The 20448-nt window shown below is 44.1% G+C and overlaps 1 protein-coding gene across 3 annotated transcripts; it reads left to right on the plus strand.

Annotated features, from left to right (window-relative positions):
• The first annotated feature begins 1719 nt into the window (after positions 1-1719).
• Positions 1720-9991, plus strand: tcea3 (transcription elongation factor A (SII), 3). Of its 3 annotated transcripts, XM_068570606.1 has the most exons (21): positions 1720-1918; positions 2822-2884; positions 3106-3211; positions 3332-3422; positions 4710-5189; positions 5272-5394; positions 5653-5754; positions 5858-5926; positions 6020-6124; positions 6281-6346; positions 6729-6788; positions 6924-6995; positions 7116-7184; positions 7259-7321; positions 7407-7481; positions 7979-8139; positions 8227-8282; positions 8384-8539; positions 8670-8816; positions 9469-9540; positions 9643-9991. In XM_068570606.1, the coding sequence occupies exons 1-21, from the start codon at positions 1850-1852 to the stop codon at positions 9649-9651; spliced, it is 2214 nt and encodes a 737-aa protein (XP_068426707.1). In that variant the 5' UTR covers positions 1720-1849; the 3' UTR covers positions 9652-9991. The 3 variants fall into 3 exon arrangements, with proteins under 3 accessions (XP_068426707.1, XP_068426705.1, XP_068426706.1); XM_068570604.1 differs by having other exon boundaries at positions 5858-6124; XM_068570605.1 differs by having other exon boundaries at positions 5275-5394; positions 5858-6124.
• Positions 9992-20448: the final 10457 nt, after the last annotated feature.

A 20448-nucleotide genomic window follows, 5' to 3' on the forward strand; every position in this document is an offset into this window, starting at 1 on the left:
TAAAAAAATAAAAAAAAAACAACCCCGCGCCACGAACAAGAGTGTCACAGTTTGTTCTCAGATTAATGGGACATGTTTCATATCTCAGAGTTTGAAATTGGAACGCACTTTACCTTCGGGGTCAGAGGTTTAACTTTTCCAGCCACTACTGTTCAGTAATGATATATAATTAGAAACAATGAGTGTGTTTCGCCAAAGCAATAAAAAAAAACCTCGAAAACTTTCATCCCACTGATATTTAATCTAACTTAAAAAAAAACAGACTTTTGCGACTCGCGTCTCTCATGTCCTCGCTTCCCACAACTGTGGAGACTTCCAGCAGCAGGGACGCCTCTGATCTGAGCCGGAGTGCGGCTCCACTCCCAGAAGACTGTGGGAGTGAAGCCTTCATGCCTTCCAGTACTGCCAGAGTGTTTCCCCTTGAAGACATTCACTGTGAAAACAGTCTGTAAGTGATTGCATCCAAGAAGTTGTCAAAGATTATATGTAAACACTTCTTTTTTCCACATGGGATACAAAAGGACCTTGTAGAAAGCCCTTGCCCCGGTAATATCGAGTCATTTTGTTTTCTAAATGTTTGTTTAACTGACTCACTAAAACAGCACGTACTTGTGCAATTACTGGCTCTTGTTATTTTAAAATACATCATTCTAGTTCAATATTAGGATATCTGACTGGCTGTCTCTGCACGTCGGCCCAACAGTCTCACCAGGCATGATGTAACACTACATGTTAACATGTATTATTGTGTAACATGGCAAAAAGATCCTGACATTGAGATTAGGGAAGATGCATCGCGAGAAGTAATGTCGGCTGAGCTACGAGGGATGCAAGAAGCAAGTTAACTCACTGCAAAATTGTGCATAGATATTATTTTACACCTCTGAAACAGCATAAAATGGACTTAAAGCAGGATAATACTGGTGGGAGTGCTCTAATGTGTGGCCTTTTTGGAAGATAGTACTAAAAACGTGGCTCAAGCGTTTTGTTTTTTTACTTTATTATTATCTGACAAACCTCATTTTTGTATTTATGTGTAATGTTAATACATCGAATGAATACAAATGTAAGTGAAAAGATGAAGAAACTATGAGTTACTATTTGAAACAGCTTTTAACCTAAAGTAAACACGATACTTTGTGCAGAAAAAAAACAAACAGTGGATTCTCATCACTGGGGCCGTGAAGTTGTGAAGTTGTGTGAGGGAAAAGACTGACATCCCAGCACCCTCTGGTGGCAAACAACTCAAAACTGAAATAACAGTCCCAGCAGGCACACTCTTTAAAAAGCTTTGCCTCATGTACACTAACCCCCTGCAACATTAACGCCGATGGCTCCACCATCTTGGATTGATCTTTACTCCCTGGTGTGAGAATAACACACCTGCAGCAGCACACTGTGATCCAATGTCAAGCCGAACTCTCACAGCGCAGCAGCTGGCACCGTATCAACAAAACATGGAGACACAATGCAGCCAAAACACATTGTAGACATAATATGGAGCCAGAGGGAGATCACGCGTACAAATGACTGTATTCAAAGAGTTTGTTTCTTTAGAAATAACTTTAAACGTCCCCCCCCCCTCCCGTTCCCCTCGAGAACCAGACATTTGTTCTGTGCATTTCAGCGTCTATATTTAGTTGTTGTCATGTGTGGCGCAGGTCAGCTGGGATCCTGCAGCAGCAGGACACGCCTCTGGGCTGAATGGAGCGTGCGCTGTGCGTAAAGTCCGACCTGCAGCGGCTCCAAACTTCTGTTGACCTCATTTCACGTGTTTTTCTTTCTTTTTGTCAAATAAGAAACGCTTGATCGATATCGTCGATTCGTGTTCAGTCGAATAAATGCAGCGATGACGCGGGAGGAAGAGCTCATTCGGATTGCTAAAACACTGGACAAGATGGTGTCTCGAAATAACACGGTGAGTCCATACTTTGACACCCAAAGGTGGCGCGCGGTCCGAGCCGCCTCGTGCGGTGCAGAAGGGCCGCGGGACGGTCCCGTCCTCCTGGAAAGATTCATGTATTTTACTCCAGATTTACGTGCGACGATCAGTTTGAATCGGCGCATCTGCAAAAGTGTGCACATGTGTAATATGAGCGTGAGCGTAACAAATGTTCAACAGGTGTGTGTGTGTGTGTGTGTGTGTGTGTGTGTGTGTGTGTGTGTGTGTGTGTGTGTGTGTGTGTGTGTGTGTGTGTGTGTGTGTGTGTGTGCGTGTGTGCGTGTGTGCGTGCGGCCGGTTGGCGCACTTTGCACTCGCAAGGACGTTTCAGTGCGCGGCGCAAAGTGAGCCAAGTGTTGCCCTCATGTCGGCAACTTTGTGGCGTAAACTTTCTGCTGTTTGTCGTTTTGAACAGTGATTCATGCAACAGAAAGTAAACAACGCGGCCTGTGTGCAAGGTCGTGTGTGTTTGTGTGTGTGTGTGTGTGTGTGTGTGTGTGAGTGTGTGTGTGTGTGTGTGTAGAGGCGCCCTTGCATGAAGAATGGCTCCTGTAAACGACCATATAGTAGTCAATAAACTCTGTTAAAACTCTAATAATAGCACAAATGGGGACACACATGCTCAATGCATGTTGTAATAATGTCATATGTGTATATTTTAATTCATGGAATCAGTGTACGTTTGTCTCAAATGTTCATGGAAACCTAAATACAGAAGAGAAACTTCTACTGCTTATCGAAAAGTGTGTTTTTTTTATGTTTACATTTGCATGGAATTCCAGCTGCTTTGGACATGGTCATGTTTCTAAACAAACAATATTTGTCGTTGTTGAGATTTATAGTTTCAAGCTAAGTTCAATGTTGATCATGTGTGTGCAGGAGGGCACCATGGACCTGCTGAGGGAACTGAAAAGTTTCAATATGACTCTCAAACTTCTCCAGGTAGGCTCCAGTGTATTGTTGCATATATATATATATATATATATATATATATATATATATATATATATATATATATATATATATATATATATCTCAGAGTACTGTGTTACTATTGCTTTTTCAACTGTTAGTCCTACATTAACATACCAAATGCAAAATCCGCATGATTATTAGGGATTGCAATGTACACTCACGTGTGTGTGTGTGTGTGTTTGTTGAAGGAAACAAGAATCGGCATGTCTGTGAACGGCATCAGGAAGCACTCCAGCGACGAGGAAGTTATTTCCTTGGCGAAGCTCCTCATTAAGGAATGGAAAAGACTTTTGGGTACTCGCCTTTTTGCACATGATTTACTGTTTGTGCCTTAAACACATCAATGCACTGAATGATTTACTGACCCCTCTCACCCCTCTCCCCTACACACACACACACACACACACACTCCAGACTCTGAGAAACCAGCTGACGTGAACAACGGTTCGGACTCCAACAAAACAGCAGTGTCCCCACGCAGCTCCCCCTCTGAGACACATGGCAGGTCAGTGGTGTCACAGCAGCTGCACAGAAACTCAGGAACAGCTAACATGCTGTTCAACACAGACGCAGAAGACTATCACGTGAACGTGCCAGATAAAATGTTGAGTGGGACCCAGTGTGATCTAAACTGACTGAATGGAAGTGCAGACGTGCAGTGAAATGTTTTTTTATACACACTAGACCTTCATTATTTGTTGATGTTTACACATTATCACAGTGAGAGCAAATAGCTACTGCACGCATGTGTATACATGTCTTAAAAAGCAGCTTAGCAGCTCCGTCAAAAAGTACTGCGCTGACAGAAAGTGTTGGGAGTCGCGCTGCAGCGGCCGAGTCTCGGCATTTGTTTGTTTTACTTTGCCAAGGACGCTTCTGAATCGCTCTGTTTTCCCAGAACAGTTTTCTCCCCCGCTGACAGCTGTAAGTGGATTCACGTCATCCAAGTGTTCGGAGGCAACATTCAGCACCAAGGACAGTGCTTTATGATCATAACTCAAAAGAATCCAAATGAAGCGTGAACAGAACGCTTCATTCCGTTTCAGATTTTCTCGTGACACACCATCGAGCGCTTCCATCTGCACCTTGAGAGATGACGCTCGCTCCTGTTGCTGAGGCTGTGATTTGCTTGTTTTCCAAGGTTGACATGGTTGCGTGTGCAAATATAAGACATTTCTAAAGAAGCTTTTTTTCGTGACGTGTTCATCTGAATCACTTAATTCTTTTCTACCGACCCTTTCGGACTGAATTCATCCCTGTGGGGGCGGTGGGGTGGACGACTTCCTGTGCCGTTCACCGGTCACGCAATTTCCTTATTTTCAGTAGAGGTTGGAGGTGGGGGGGAAAAAATGGATACAGCATAGTATCGCGATGTTTTGTATAACGATATTGTATCGATACACGGAAGCCAACTATCCATCTTTTATTTAATCAACTATAAACGTTTTTGAAAATCAATTTATTTTCTGTTGACAAAGTTTTCCTTTGCGGTTGAAAAAAAGCTAATAAATCGCAATATATCGCAATACTCAATATATCACAATATCGTGATAATATCGTATCGTGGGACCTCTGGTGATTCCCACCCCTCGTTGATGTGCAGTGATGGACAACGTAAGATGTCCTTTCTGAGACCCTGCTAGCTCATCAGAGGGCCAGTCGGTCTGTATTTATTCCTGTCCACAAGGGGACTAAGTTGCACGACAACAACGAACCTGACATAAGTGAAGCTGGTCGATGTGTGCAGGCTCTGGACCAGAGGTAAAGATGCTACTTTCTTTGTTTCTGTTAGTCACAGAAGACTCGACGTCAAACCGAAACACGACTCGGATCCCGACAAGAAACCCCCCGACAAAAACATGAAAGACAAACCCGGTGAACAACACAAAGGGAGGCAGCCGGAGGAGCCCCGAAAGGAGAAGCATCCCCAAGAAATCAGAAAAGAGAAGCATTTGGAAGAACGCAGAGAAGAAGGAAAAGCAGAGGACGCTCCGCCGGTAACGGATAACAAGAAACAGAAGCATACGCGAGACCTGCAGAGCGAGAGGTGCAAGCCAGAACCGAAGAGAGCGAGGCGGTCGGGAGAACCGAAGGAGAGACACGAGGAAAACCACCCCGAGGAGCCCAAGAGGCCGAGCTGCGCAGACGCCACGAAGGACAAACACCGAGAGGAGAACAGACGTCAGAGGCCGATAAGCTCGCCACAGTGGGAGAGGCCTCAGAGTGAACCCTGGAGAGAGAAACCCGCCGCTCCCAAGCCCATGTTTGAAAGGTGAGAGAGGGATGGTGGTGCAACGCACCAGAAAGAACCAAACATGCCGGCGGAGCTTGAAGATTGGACGATTTTCTTTCAGGAGGGGAGTGATGGACGGCAGCGTGCTTTACCCCACCCGCTTCCCTTCTCCCCCTCGACCCGCTCGGCGTCCCCGGCCTCCTCTCCCGATCAAACGCCCCCCCGCGGACCTGAAGAAAGACAGGTCAGGACGCTCGTCGCCCCGAGCTGCCAGAGCATGACGCGCTGGAGTGCCACTGCATGACTTAACCGTTCGTGAGTCACTCACACGCACCGTTTTTTTTTGTTTTTTTTCCTTCCTCCGGTTTCACGCCCAGACGCATGGCCTCTCGCAGGCGGCGGTGCACGGTGCATGCTGTCACGGGTCAGGTGTGTCCTTTTTGGAGTTGCACCGCTCTCATCTGTGTGTGTGTGTGTGTGTGCTCTTGTGGCATCTGTTCAGGAAGGACAGCAAAGACTCTTCCTCCCGACATCCTCGTCCTCAGCTTCCTTCACCCGCCTCTCCGCCGGCTCGGCGACCTTCACTGGAAGTGAAGAAAGAGAGGTCGGGCGTGCGCCGGTGCATGTTTTGAGTTTTGAGTGAGTTCAGTGCCCACACCATTTTTCGATGGAAACTCAAAAGCAAATCTGTTGATTTTTCACATCAGGAAAGTTCCACCGGACCCAAACGCCCCATTCGCTCCTCTCCCTCTTCACCTTCATCCTCCTCCGCCCAGGTCAGGGTCCGCACACCCACTGCATCGCCCGCCGTTAATACCGTCTGCATCATGGGGCGACTCAGATCAGCTCAAAGGTGTTTTCTCGTTTAGAAAAAAGCCCGCGGACCCAAACGATCCCCTTCCTCCACTTCCTCTCCACCTCCACCCCCCACTTCCTCCCCTGAAGCGTCCCTCTCTGGACGGGAAGAAGGATAGGTCGGGATCAGCTGAGTTCTCGTTACAGGCCGCATGTAGTCCTGCCCCCTTTTTTGAAGTTTCTGCAATGATTCTTCTGGGAGAAAAAAAGTAGCGTGTTTTTAAATTTGGAGTTTTCTACTCTGCATTGAATCCTTGTGTTGTTTGTCACGGCAGGAAGGAGGTGTCGGACTCTAAACCTCCTGCGCAGAAGAAGACGTCAGATCCCGTGAAGAGAGACAGGTCCGGGATCTGTTCAGGATTCGGCCTCGCGTTCATCCTTAAAATATGACTCGACCGTTTTGTGACGAGGAGCAGCAACCTCGGACCGCAATCTCCGTTTCTCGCTAATTTTACACAGAATATCGACTCGATACATGACTGTGAGCTAGTGTGTAGTCCTTTTACGGGCAGTGAATCAGCGATGAAGCTTGTTTATTGAACAGCGTTGACCGTAAAACGAGTCGCTTTGCAGAATGTCAAAGGTTTTATAATTTCCCTAATTGTGCTATTATTCTCCCATTGCTTAAATATCCTGATGTATTAGGAAATCAATCACATTTTTACTTGCAGTATAAAGAGTAAAAAGTCTAGATGGAGATATTTTAATGGTTTCTTTTTGCAGGAAGGACTCATCGGATAGCAAAGTGCCTAAAAAACACTCGGATGAAGCCAAGAGTGAAAGGTTGGCCAGTCATCAGTGTGGAAATGTTTGTTAAACGTGTCGGTTGTCCATCTAGTTGCCGAGTTACCTTTTTTGTACTCGTGCCGTCTGTCAGCAGATTAGTTTGAGAATCAAACAAATGTTTCTTCTTGTCAGGAAAGATTCATCCGACTCTAAAGCGCCACATCTCAAAAAGCCCAGTTCGGACGTCAAAAAGGAAAAACACAGGTGTGCAGGACGAGGGAAATGAACTCCACTGCATCTGAATCCTCGCCGCTTCGTGTCCGGCACAAAGTGTGTGTTTTGTTTCCGCCAGTGAGTCGGCTCTTTGTGTCTTTTTTGTCGCAGGAAGGAGTCCTGCGACTCCAGGCCTGGCCTGCCTGTGAAACGTCCATCAACCGACTCCAAACCTGACAGGTAGGACTTGGAAACAGAAATAAACATTGCCAATAAAACCAGATTCAGGGAAGGTTTCTCATTATTTCCTGTAGACGGGAATCCAGTGACTCGAAGAAAAGCAGCTCGCCACCAGCAAAGAAGCTGACGGCTGAAAGGTAAATGCATTTCTTGTCTACAAAGTTTCACAGGTTTGTTTCAAAGGAAAGTGTAAAGATGACGTCATTGACTTTTATATCATAGGAGAGAGTCTCAAGGATCCAAGACTTCTCAGCCTGGACCTCCACAGAGGAAGCCCTCGACTGACAGCATCGACAGGTATTACGATCTGTGTGTTCGTTGTAATGTATGCAGATGATACTCACGTTCATTTCAAATGTAATCGAGCCTTTTTAAAAGTCTGAATGTATGAGTGCTAATGTACTTCATGTGGCTGTTTGCAGAGAAACATCCCATTCAGCTTATTTTAGCTTCTTTGAATTAGTTTTTTTGGGGGGTTTCGCAGCCGTCGAGACTCTCACCAGCCTTGTTTTCCAAGTGGCCAAAAGCACAGGTTGGAATCGATGCTGTTGCCCGCTGGATGCTCTGCTCACATGTCAGCCTTTTTTATAAAGTCAACTTCATGAGCTGTGTTCCGCTTTCCCTAAATGGACAAACAATGACTGCTTGAACAGTGATGAATGGGATTCAAAAGGTCAGGTCAAAAGCATGTGAGGCTTCACACACACACACACACACACACACACACACACACACACACACACACACACACACACACACTCTCTGTTCTGCTTTCATGTGTCCTTTTCCTGCAGAAAGAGCAAAGCCGACACCCCTAAAACTCCCACCACCCCGACCAGCCCCATGTCCCCCAGCTTCAGCTCTGCGGGGGGTCCACTGCCTCCTCACCTCGCCACCGGGGATTCGGTCAGAGACAAGTGCATTGACCTGCTGGCAGCCGCCCTGCGCACGGACAGTGAGGCTGAGACGACACTTTATTACCGCCAGCTGATGTGCTCTCAACATATCGACAAACGTTGACTTCTCTTTCTGGTGTCCGCAGACGACTTCAAGGACTTCGCGACAAACTGTGACAGCATGGCTGCAGAGATTGAAGATCATATCCTGTTGAATTGAGCTTCTTCTTGCTTCGGTTGGTTTGACTAATACGTTGATTCAGCGATGACTCTGATCAGATCTACCTTGACTGCGCAGTCGCACATATCTACCAGGAGACGAAGGCCACAGATATGAAATATAAAAACAGAGTCCGCAGCCGCATCAGCAACCTGAAGGACCCGAAGAACCCGGGGCTCCGCCGAAACGTCCTCGCGGGAAACATCGACTTGAGCCGCATCGCCAGCATGTCTGCTGAGGTACAGACGCCTGCAGCAGCGCGCCACGCCAGCTGGGAACGTCTCTCCCGACGCCCAGGTTCACTGTCGTGTCCCTCTCCTTCGTCCCTCTGCTCCACCTCCTCACATTTTGTTGTTTTTTTTCACGCAGGAGATGGCCAGCGACGAGCTGAAACAGCTGAGGAACGTTCTCACCCTGGAGGCCATTAGGGAGCACCAAATGGCCAAAACGGGTGGCACCAGCACCGACCTGCTGCGGTGCGAGAAGTGCAAGAAGAGCAACTGCACTTACAATCAGGTAAACGCACGCAGAGACACACAAACAAACATAAACCTACTGCACAAACAAAGATAAAAGTACTTTCACATGCACCCCTTGCTATGTTGTACAGTTAACATCCTCGTCTTACACAGGCGTGGAGTAGTGTGTGTGTGTGTGTGTGTGTGTGTATTTTATTCGACTTAGGGTTGATGTGGCGTGTTCATTCATTCAATTCATTCAATTATACAAAGAATGAGGAAGAAGGGTTGTGTTCAGCCAATGACAGACGGCAAGAAAGTGGCAGAAAGATGTTGGAGCGCGTTGCTTTTAATAGAAGACATTTTGAATGTATGTGCAGCCAAGAGAAGCCGATGGATACAGCCGTCGTTATCTCCTCATTTGTCTGAGTGCAAAAGCAAAACATTTCATGCAAACTCCAGGGTTGTGGTAGGAAAACCCGCTGCGATGATAGCACAGCTGTTTTTTATATGTGTTGTATCAAAGAAGTGGAGGACTAGTCAGTCGTCTGTAATGTTGAGATCTGAAGCCCTTCAGAGCGCAGGAAATACTCCTGAAGCCATGAGAAGTGAAGCATTGTGGTTCTTTTTCATTCAGTGCTTCTCCACGTTGCTTGTTATATTGTGTATTGTATTGTGTGTGTGTGTGTGTGTGTGTGTGTGTGTTTTAGGTGCAGACACGCAGTGCTGATGAGCCGATGACCACATTTGTTCTGTGCAATGAGTGTGGTAACCGCTGGAAGGTATGTTGTGTTTTTCACTGGTCTTTGTTTTTAATAACTCTTTTTTTGTTGTTGTTTGTGTCGTTTTTTTTAATACTTGTTGTTATTTTTTCTCAATTTCAGTTCTGCTGATGTCTCTCAGATGATTTTTATTCTCTGAGCATTTCAAACTGCATTATTTTCTATCATGGGAGGGGTTTTAAATTACTGCAGCTAGTGGTTTGAACAGATAACGGTGTTCTAATAATTTTTACTTGACTTTTTTTTTAGATTTGTAAGCATGTGCTAATAATCTGAGTTTGATTTTTTTTTTGTGGAATTGAAGACTGAACATCAGTTTGATGACTGTTAACAATAATGATCACGGTGCTGTCGCCATTGAGAAATGATCCGGTTAATATGCTACAGCTGTTAAAATGCATAAATCATCCGTATGACGGCTTTTTAAACTCACATTTAATAAAAAACATAAATTGACAATCAGTCTTACTCAGTGTCGTTGTCTTCATCCTCCTCCTCATCATCAATGTCTTATGGCAAGACTTCTTATTATATTTTCATCATGATATGGTTTTCATGTAGTTCTATAAATTCTCATCAGTATCTAGTTTAATATTATTTTAATAAACTCTGCAGGACAAACTGAACTGATTAAATAAATAAAAACGCAGCATTGTGTTATAACTACAATAATATAATATTCCAATAGAGATACAAATTGCCATTTTAATTAATATGAGAAAAAAATGGTGTAATTCATTGGATGGAAGATTTTCTTAGTTTGAGGAATGAAGTCTCTGATTTAAAGTTGTCTTTCTCCGTTTATTTCTCTCAAGAAGGAAAAGTCTGTAGCGGCTACTGTGACACAAAAGTCACCACCTCACTTATAACGTGATGGGAGTCGCACCTCTGAGCCACAGTGAAGTAAGAGAGAGACATCAGAGACGAGATCTTTGTCCTGAGAAGTCGACCCCCGACCTGCTTCCTCCACCCGCCGGTGTGAGGAAACGACAACAGGCCTCTGATCTCCGTACTGCTCCCACCATTTGGTGCACTCTGATCAACATTTAAAACAGTTCAGGCTCTATTTTCCTTGAACATTACAAATATTTCACATTGCATTCATGTCACAGAGGAATGTTCGTTCAAAGAAATATGTTTTTTTTTGCAGCAGCAGTAGTTGGAAGAGTTTCTGTTGCACCGCTGGAAACATACAGTAGATGGCAATAATTTACCATAACTCAAAACGCAGCCAGCGTCAGTTCCCACAATTCAGCTCTTCTCTCTTCAGGTTACCAACCGCAAATAAATCAAACGCTTGCTTGTTAGTGACAGTCCAGCTGGTGAAGTGATGCTGACAAAACAAACCTTTTCTCTGAACGACACTGAATTTCCGATACCTGTGAGAAAATATGTTCGTGCGTTGAGCGACGTGAAAATCCTGCTCCATCAACTCTGTGGGAAGAGATTGGATGGCGTGCAGTACATTCGGTATATAAATATAAAAATGGGATGGTAATGTGAGAAATATGGTCTGTGCAAAAGGAAAAGCTTCCTGACCGCCCTCTGGCTGAGGATCCACCATCTGGTTTCATGTCAGCTGAAACCACATTCATCTACTTTTTCTGCATCATTTCCAGCATTATACTGTAAGTCCTCTGTTGATGTTTGTGCACAACCCAGGAAGCATCGGCGCAGGCTGTTCTTCCACCCTGGTGCATTGGTTTTAAAAGCACCATCCCTCTCTCGTCCTGGATTATAAAAATAAACAGAAAAATGTATCCTAGAATTCAACTTAACAGCTACACATATAAAAATGTATAGCCGTAATGCTAATTTCCCTCCATTTGCTGGGACTTCACCTTGGAAAAAAACAAAAACAAAAGCACAAGCAAGTCCAAGAGAGACATTTCTAATTTGTTAATGGATTCTGTAACATAATTCTCCGTGTTGTTCACTAAGCGGCAGCTGCTCTGCTCTGCGACCTCCCCGTCCCCAACAGTTGGTGGGAAGAGAAGAGATGTGAGAATATAAAAGCTGCTGACGCAGTCACACTCTTCATGAATAACACTCTCAAACAATGGAAACAATGCATGCAATTTATTACATAATTAATGAGATCACTTTAAATTTCACTAAAAGTAAATTGATTTGGAGCGAAGGTTTTTTATTGTTAGTCTTCCTAGCCTTCGCCTTGTTATCTTTTCCAACAGTGACTACACAACACGACATTTTATGTCAATGTTGGACTTTGTAGCTCGGGGGCGATCGATCTGATGTGTTCACTGCATGAGAGGTGACATTTAGAAGACCATAAACTTTCATTTACAACCAGTTATAGAAGAAAAGAGACAAAACCAAATCATAATTGTGACTCCAGATAAATATCCATGTACGCAGATGCAGTTTGACTCCATCATATATCTCAATAATTATTGTGGCAATTATATTACTATAAGCTATACTTAGTCATATTATGTAAAATGTTCAGATGCTACAGAAAAGAAGAAAAAAAAAGCCTATCGCACTGCTTTCATGTGACATTGACATTTTGGTGTCTTTTCTTTCTCCCTGAAAAATCTTAAAAATCTATTCAGTACACACGCGGCGTGTCAAGTAGATCAAAGACACTGATGTAAACTCAACGTGGATGTTGCAGTCTTTCTCCTGAGAACACAGTCGATCCATCACTGGCAGTCCCATACGTACAGGCGTCAATCAATCAGTCAGTCAGGGTTCATTTATTTCACTGCACGGCAGAACATTTGGACATAATTACGTCTCTGTCAGATGAAAACACACATTGCTGGTATTTCTCAACATTAGAAAGTCTACGATTGAAGTCACACACAGACGAGACACTGAATCTTTGAATATATTTATAACTCTTGTAATCATGTGGCTTGTACAGCTCATAATGTATTCCTGAAAGCTTATTGCATGGTTTACTCGGAGGTCTTCTTCGGAAATGTTTCTCTGTAGTGTTATGAGTCGTAACCTCGCAGCCTCCCGTTGTTGCTGCATGCAGCCGCTCTATAAATGGAAATACATGAGTGTTGGTAGGCATGCAGTTTCCCTGACGTAACATAACCAGTCAGGCGATTAAAAGCACGAAACAGTTTAACTATAAATGGGATTTGAACAGTATGAAGTTGGGGTTGGACATATGTTCTTAAATGTACACTCTTTTAAGAACAATGGTGTCTATAGTAGATTATTCATGTGTATTTTTGTTTGTTAAATAAAGTCAAATAAATTAAACCCATATTTTACAATTTTATAAAATACTCGTGGCATTGTGAAGTTGTACTTCTGGTTAGTGCTAACATGCATGCTAACACCAACATACGAATATAAACATGCGAATACCAACATGCGAACACCAACATGTGAACACCAACATGCTAACATCAACATGTGAACACCAACATGCTAACATCAACATGCTCACACCAACAAGCAAACACCAACATGCTAACACTAACAAGCGAACACCAACATGCTAACATCAACATGTGAACACCAACATGCTAACACCAACAAGCGAACACCAACATGTTAACACCAATAAGCAAACATCAACATGCTAACACCAACAAGTGAACATCAACATGCTAACACCAACATGCTAGCATCAACATGCTCATACCAACATGCTAACACCAACAAGTGAACATCAACATGCTAACACCAACAAGTGAACATCAACATGCTAACACCAACAAGCTAACACCAACATGTGAACACCAACATGCTAACACCAACAAGCAAACACCAACATGCTAACATCAACATGCTCACACCAACATGTGAACACCAACATGCTAACACCAACATGCTAACATCAACATGCTCACACCAACAAGCGAGCATCAACATGCTAACATCAACATGCTAACACCATAATACTAGCATGACAGCAATGACAATTCGCCCCGATGTGAAGCAGGTCTAATGTTTACCATTTCAGCTTAGCGTGTCAACATGCTGTTGTTAATCACCAGCAAACAAAAACCCGTAAATGAGAATTTCGACTCTCTCCAGTTGTGCTCCTAGCATGGCTGAAGTGAAACAAAACACCATTACAACATCTCAGCTTTAAGGGTTTGACTGTGAGCTCAAAGTAACCAATGTGGGCATTATTACTCTGTAAATTGTCCCTAAATGGTCGCAGTCACATGTTTCATGAAGTATATAGCGAGCTGTGTCATCTTTCAGTCATGGCTTGTGCCCGTCTATACGCAGCCTTGGACACACGGTAAAGATCGTTGAGACATGCGGCATCGACTTTGAGTCTGCTGTACATTTGGAAAGAGAAGAGGACTTTCTTTCAGCTTGTGAAAAAGACCGAACATCAGGTGCTCACGGGGTAAAAGTCTACAAGTTTGAACCCTGCAATTTCAGTTGAGACTTTTTTTCTCTGCCTCTGTAATGTCCATCTTAAAAGCAGCGGTGTCATGTCGACCTGCGGCAAGGAAATGTTATATCCCCGTGAAACTTTTCAATTTAGACTATCTGCTGCCTTTAAACTTTAGTCAGGATCCAAACTTTCTTCCCCCTTGTTCCTCGCCCACTGTCTCGTCGTCTTAAAAGCTTGTGACGCTTAAAAAACGACTTCCGAGAATACCATCACCGCATCTGGTAATCTTTCAGATGTCGCTGCGTATTCAAACAGCAGACCGACGCTCTTGAATGTTGTTTGTTTCACTCACAATCTCAGCGTTGCTAGTTTAATAACTAAAACAAATTCTGCTCTTGTCTGCGTTCAAAGTAAAGAGGAAGATGTTTCATCTGTGTCTAAATCAGTTTTTTTATTGTAGCAGCAGCAGGAGTTGGATCATTAAAATAATTTGAATGCTTGATTTTTTTTGAGGCCTCTTCAATAACCCTGTGAGTGGGCGTAAAATGTTAAACGTTCACCTTTATTGCTGCGTCCTTGTGAAAGTGTCACGATTGAGATTTCTTAAATGGCGAGGAAAATGCACTGAGGAAGAGAGGGATGGATGATCAGTTACTGCGACTGCCTCCCTCTCAGCCTTCTTACTTTTGCTCTCAAGAAAAGCAAATACCATTTTCCCACTTAAGCTCAAGAACGGTGGGAGGAATATCACCGTCCTGGATGTACACTTGTCTCCTTGATTGTGAATTTCATTTTGGGGATGCAAAGTCCTCAAGCCAAGCAATTTCCTTTGGATCTGCTGTATGGAGGGTAAATTATGTAGCGGGGAAACCGTTAGTGGCTATTAACCAGGACTTTTGGCTGCTCCTGAATCTGTAGAGGAGTTAATATTGAATGTGGCATGATGTGTTTGTATGATATATCCTCACACTTCTTTTGTTGGTGGCCCGACAGTTTGAAACAAGTTTTAACGACCTGCAACTTTTCAGATGCTTGGAGAAAGTCGTGTCGTGTTTCTTTTTCTCAGGAAAGTGGGAGCCAGGGGAGTGCCGTTCAAATAGTACCAGATATATTATGCATGGCTGCGTAATTCTGGGTGAAATGACCTGGACCAGACGTGCACAGTGGTCTCCTCCAGAGCATTTGAGGACGAGCTGTGGGACTCCATTTGGCTTCTGCCGGCTTGTTTCTGGACTGAGTTGGCTTTTATTTGACATGATATGCTGCCAAATAGTTCATAATGCCATCATTACATTTTTGTTAATATTGTAGGACGTCTCTTTTCCGACGACATCGAGCAAATTGCCTGCATACAGTGCTCATATTTTTGAATTTCAATGGGTTTTTTTTTACGACGCCTTGCAGCCCATTTGTGTCTCGACAGGGAGTGAAATAATTCGGGGTTCTCGTCGTTCAATCACAGACACACCTGGCAGAGATTTGCACTTAACCTGTTTTTTTTTTTTATAAATATTTCATGAAAATGTCACAGTCATACAAAAGTAAATATATGCAATGAATATGAAAAGTCATAGTTAGGGCTGTCATTATAATATATTTGCACTTATTTCGCAGCCAAATTAGTTGATGAAGACAATATACTCTCTCTCTCTCTCTCTCTCTCTCTCTCTCTCTCTCTCTCTCTCTCTCTCTCTCTCTCAAAAGAGAGTCTATAACTCCTTAACAGGGTTGGGATCATTTGCATAATGATATAATTTGTTTGTTATGAACATGATATCAATATTTTATTCATGAATCTCGTGGTTATCGTTGACTCCAGTATATCACAACACCCTGACACTGAACCCGCAGTGATAGAAAAGTGAAAGGAGAGATCTTCTCAGCGTTCGCTACGACTGTGCAGGAAGGATTTTGGGAAAAACCAATTCTTCACCTCATCAGTGAGACCTGGCCCCGGATGGAAACGTGCAAACTGCAGCGCCTGAAGCTGTAAATGCATATCTGAAGCCTCGAAACAAAGCGACTACACTCCACTGCCTGAAAGCGACACATAAAGAAGTGAAGCTTTCTCCAGACTGCTTTGAAACATTTAACTTACCAAGGAATCAATAAACCCAATAAAATGCAGAGGGTTCAAGAGGCTTCAAGCAAACACAGTCCAGTTCATTGAAGAAGTGATGTATAGCTGGACACGGACAACAAGAGTCTCTTAAGGACCTACAAATAAAATTTAAATACACTTAAGACAGACAAGTGCGGCAGTTTGATTCATCAGACCAACAAATAAAAACGACCTTTGTGAGCTATATGCAAATGACCGTGAATCCTGGCCAAAATGTCATCTCCCTTTCCCTCGCCCTTATCAACACCATTATCATGGGTAATGAGGCTGAAGACATTCTCATGGAAATTGGGCTCCCCTCTCATCATCTGCGGGAAATTATTAAACGAACCTCGAGAGCTTTGAGCGGGTGAAAAACTGAGACAGCAGCGTCCAAAACTGCCGGATTATATTTGCACCGGGACAACGCTTTGGTATCGGAAGGTTTAAGTTTGTAGTTTGAGACGCGGTGACACCAGCGTTGGAGCGGTCTTTGGTTCATGCATGAAAACAGTCTGAAGGACAATGATTGAGCTTTTTCATTACTTCAGAATTAGCTCGTAAACGGGCCAGACCGATAGTTGGTTGCTGATTGTTTCCAAGCTGATGTTTCTCTTATCTAAATGTTCGTGGAAGTATAGTAGTAGTGTGCTTTAGTGTCAGGAATGTCTTCACACAACACGTTAGGACCTTTAGGACGGGTTACTCACGCCTTACAGTGATCTCTTCTTCTGTGTTCCTCTCCTTTTGGCCGCCCCTTGGAGGAATTAACGCAACGATCTTTGAATTTGTGAAGCTGCTGTGGTGGACTTAAGAGGCAATTGGAGATGCTGTCAGCATGTACAATTAAGATGTCCACAATAACATCGATACAATACGGCTGTCGGTACATGTGGCTGGCATAATAATATCAGATTTCTTCAGATGCTCGAGATATGGATCTACTTTTCTTTAACCCGTTGAAAACTGTGGAAACCAATTTAGGCTCCAGACCTCCTTTTCCCTGTGTTTGAGTCGTCGTAAGAACCCCAAATTAATTCCAATACTTGTGTTTATTGTATGTATTTGTTCAGCAAAGTCTTGGTAAAAAGAAATTTGAAAAATAAAATCACTTTTAAAAAGATATTTTTTATAACATCCAGCATGATATGAGCCAGAATCCCCCAGAATGCCTCCTGGGGCGGTCAATAAGACACCTTTTAGGAAAGATTAGGACCGAAAGAATCCGAATCTGCAACAACAAACAAAGCCTCGGCCTGTTACGAAGGAGTTTCAGTCTAAAAACTGTGTCGTTTGGTTCAAACATGGAAACATTACGTATTTTAGGCCAAAAGATTGTCTGGACGGGGCATGCTGGGACTTAAAATGGGAACGGGAGGATTTTTCCAAAAGGTTAACCGTCTTGAATGGCATCAGAAACCTTGGGAAGTCTTTATTTATCATGCTTTTTAGAGCCCACTGGGGCCGAGAGGGTCTCTCCATGTGACGTTATGACAATATATTATCACGTGTGTGTATTTAATGCCTCTCGTATTTCAAAGACAATCCGTCTTGACACAACAGAATACGACCAAACGATGCATTGAGCCAACAGAGCTGTGATCTGGTTGTTCGTCCATTCCTATGAGGCCCGGGAAGACGCAGTTAGTCACTGGCCTGTGTTGCTGTTGTTGTTGTTGTTGTTGTTGTTGTTGTTGTTGTTGGGACCAGTCAGGGTAAGCAGAGACAGCCGAAACGACCGCCCTCGCCTCGCTTTGCTCTGCTCACTAGTCTCACTGCAGCGTGATTTCTGGCGAACAAACATCTCTCGACGAGGATCTAATGAGGGCTTTGGTTTGCGGCCGGCCTTCCCCCGCTGAACGCTTTGCCTCCGACATTAGTGGTCGAAGTAAAACAGGAAGCCGAGATTGCAATTAGCCACTTTGTTGCCCGCTTATGAATCTGGCTTCAGAGTCCCACATTCAACAATGTATTTCCCTGCTTCGCTTCACTGGTGGGCTTCTCGAGACTTCAGATGGATGTATTGCACATGTATTTACTCATAACACGATCTTAAGCAAAGATTCATCTTGTCTTCTAGCGCCTGGAAAAAGGTGTATTTTCCCTCCTCTCAAGAATTTGACATCTTCCGTGGCGACCTCGAATAAAGACGGCAGCGCAGTAGCAGCACTTTAGCAGCACTCACACGTCTCTTACTGACAACACTTTGTCGTTTATTGAAGAAAATTGTACTTTCCTGATTCTTGTTGTTCTGAGTTCGTCCTCCCGGTTGAATGCACTCATCGTAAGTCGCTTTGGATGAAAGGGTCAGCTGGATGACATGTAATGTAATGTACTTCCACCCAGCTGTAAGTCACTCCATCCTCAGGAATCTGACATTCAAATCTGATACTGTCGCCTCCTTTGCGGCGCCTGAAGGCCTCTTCGGTCCAGGACCAGAAGTATTCATCACAAGGTGACCTTTAAAAGTGGTGAATTATTGATTATTGGTGCTGAGACGGAGACGGACCGGGTCAACAGTACCTGATCGCTCCCTACTAACTAGTGCGAGCGCATTGAGCCAAGTGATGCACCTTAAAGTTATCGCCTGGTGAGTCTTGATAGAGACACGTTGGCAGCGCTGAATGATGCGAAGGCCTCAAGACGGCCACAAAGGAAAAGCAGCATCAGGAGCTTGAGCGCCATCATGCAGTGAAACGGTTGAACCCGGAGGAAGAAGAGGAACAGAAGTCTTCTGTATTAACCGGGAACGCCGCAGTGGCATTTGCCTTAAATGATAATTCTGAAACTAGATTAATTTGCAATGTGCCGGCTTCAAACTCCTCCCACCAGAGCTCCTTCTCCTTGATCTCTGCTCCTGACCTTCAAGCGCCCTCCTGGCCGGTTAAGGTCACCGACTGATCTCCAGCTCATTAGCTCTGTTTCTCTGCTGGAGCGAGCGGTGACGCCCATTCAGATCTGTCCTTTTTTTTTTTTTTTTACACCTGTGGAGCGTGATGACACACACACACACACACACACACACACACACACACACGCATGGAGGAGCTGCTGTAACACCCTGTCAGCTCACCTTTTCTGTCATTATCAGAGCTACAGTGGGTCTCCCACATCTTTTGTTTCCTCAGTTTTGTGTATCGAATCATCTGAAACTTTGTAGACTTTTGATTTACAAAATAACAGACATACTTTGTGGTGATTTTAGAGGAATAAAACTGTTTGTTATACTTTCCCCTTGAAACTTGGATTCCATTCAATGTTTGTTTAGCATCTATTTCAAAACTAGAGAACTTGGTCTTACTTTCAAACATGGATTAGGATTTTCATTGTCGCCGTTAAAGAATACAACGAAAGTTGGCGACAGCGGCAACAAGGTGAAAAGACACCACTGATTCAAAACAATAACTAAGACATTAAATAAGTAATGCATCCATCACCAGGGGTTCAAAGTTAGTATGTGTTAAAGGAGTAGACATTTTAGGAAATATGCTGATTTGCTTTCCAGTTTGATTGTTGGACAACAATATGGATTTTTATTAACGACATGAACACATTTGCAATTATGGCTAGTTAATAATGGTTATTATTGCTAGATCAGAGCATATTACAGGATCGGTGTAGAAGTTGTCAGGTTGTAAATGATCTCTTTGTGTGTTTATCGTCCCCGAGCATCACGGCGATGCACAAGGAGAGCAGCGTCCATGTCTAAAGGTGCTTTACTGCTGCGGGGAGCAACAGTTGCTCGACTTCCTGTTGTAATATTACCTGGAAACTTCTGCACCTCTGTGGTGCGCGGCAGCGTCCGCATGACGCTCCTCACACCTCACGTTTCACCTCCGGAGAGATTAAATAGCCTTTTAACTCACTTTAACAGCGTTGGAGAGCGGCCCGGTGGTCGTTACTGGGTCACAAACCAGCATCTGTCCACGCACTCGACAGCGTTTCCTCGCCATTAAGCAAATCAGCGTCGCTCACTGTTCTCCACGTCGCGTTGTCCCGGGCTACGCACTTTTATATGTTTTCATTTCTGTCACTCGGGTTGAGAAGGCTCTGATGGTGGGCGTTGTAAACATGTCGGCACGGTGTGTGTCACCGTCCTGCGACGGCAGCAGACCTCCCGAAGAGATGGCGCAAGGCAGACCGGCGGTGGACGGCCTCCTCTGCTGTCTCGCGGAGAATTCATATGGAGATTAGGCAGCTGTTTCCTTGACGACCACATTTGGCCAACTTTTCTTTTTTTTTTTTTGTCACCACTGATGACTGCGCTCTGCCATCGAACCTATTACCTCGTTTCCAGATTGTATGAATGCACTTTTCTCTCTCCGTCTCCTTCGAGCGTCTGCTCTCAAGCTCACCGCTCAATGCGCTTCCTCGCCTCTTTGCACCTTTTTGTTCTTTTTTTTTTCTCATCCTGTAAGTCGAACCGCTCAATGTTTCCCCCCCTCTGCTGCCTTCACCTCCGTATTTC

The sequence above is a fragment of the Clinocottus analis genome, unplaced genomic scaffold (assembly GCF_023055335.1).
Source record: "Clinocottus analis isolate CAN_PGR_092001 unplaced genomic scaffold, fCliAna1.0.p SCAF_9, whole genome shotgun sequence".
In the NCBI taxonomy this organism is placed as follows: domain Eukaryota; kingdom Metazoa; phylum Chordata; class Actinopteri; order Perciformes; family Cottidae; genus Clinocottus; species Clinocottus analis.

Excerpts from the sequence above, each read along its gene's own strand:
- tcea3 (XM_068570604.1), top strand. The coding sequence starts at position 1,850 with ATGACGCGGGAGGAAGAGCTCATTCGGATTGCTAAAACACTGGACAAG. Across the intron at positions 5,755-5,857 it reads CTGGAAGTGAAGAAAGAGAG|GAAAGTTCCACCGGACCCAA; the intron begins GTCGGGCGTGCG and ends TTTTCACATCAG. Across the intron at positions 7,322-7,406 it reads AAGAAGCTGACGGCTGAAAG|GAGAGAGTCTCAAGGATCCA; the intron begins GTAAATGCATTT and ends TTTATATCATAG.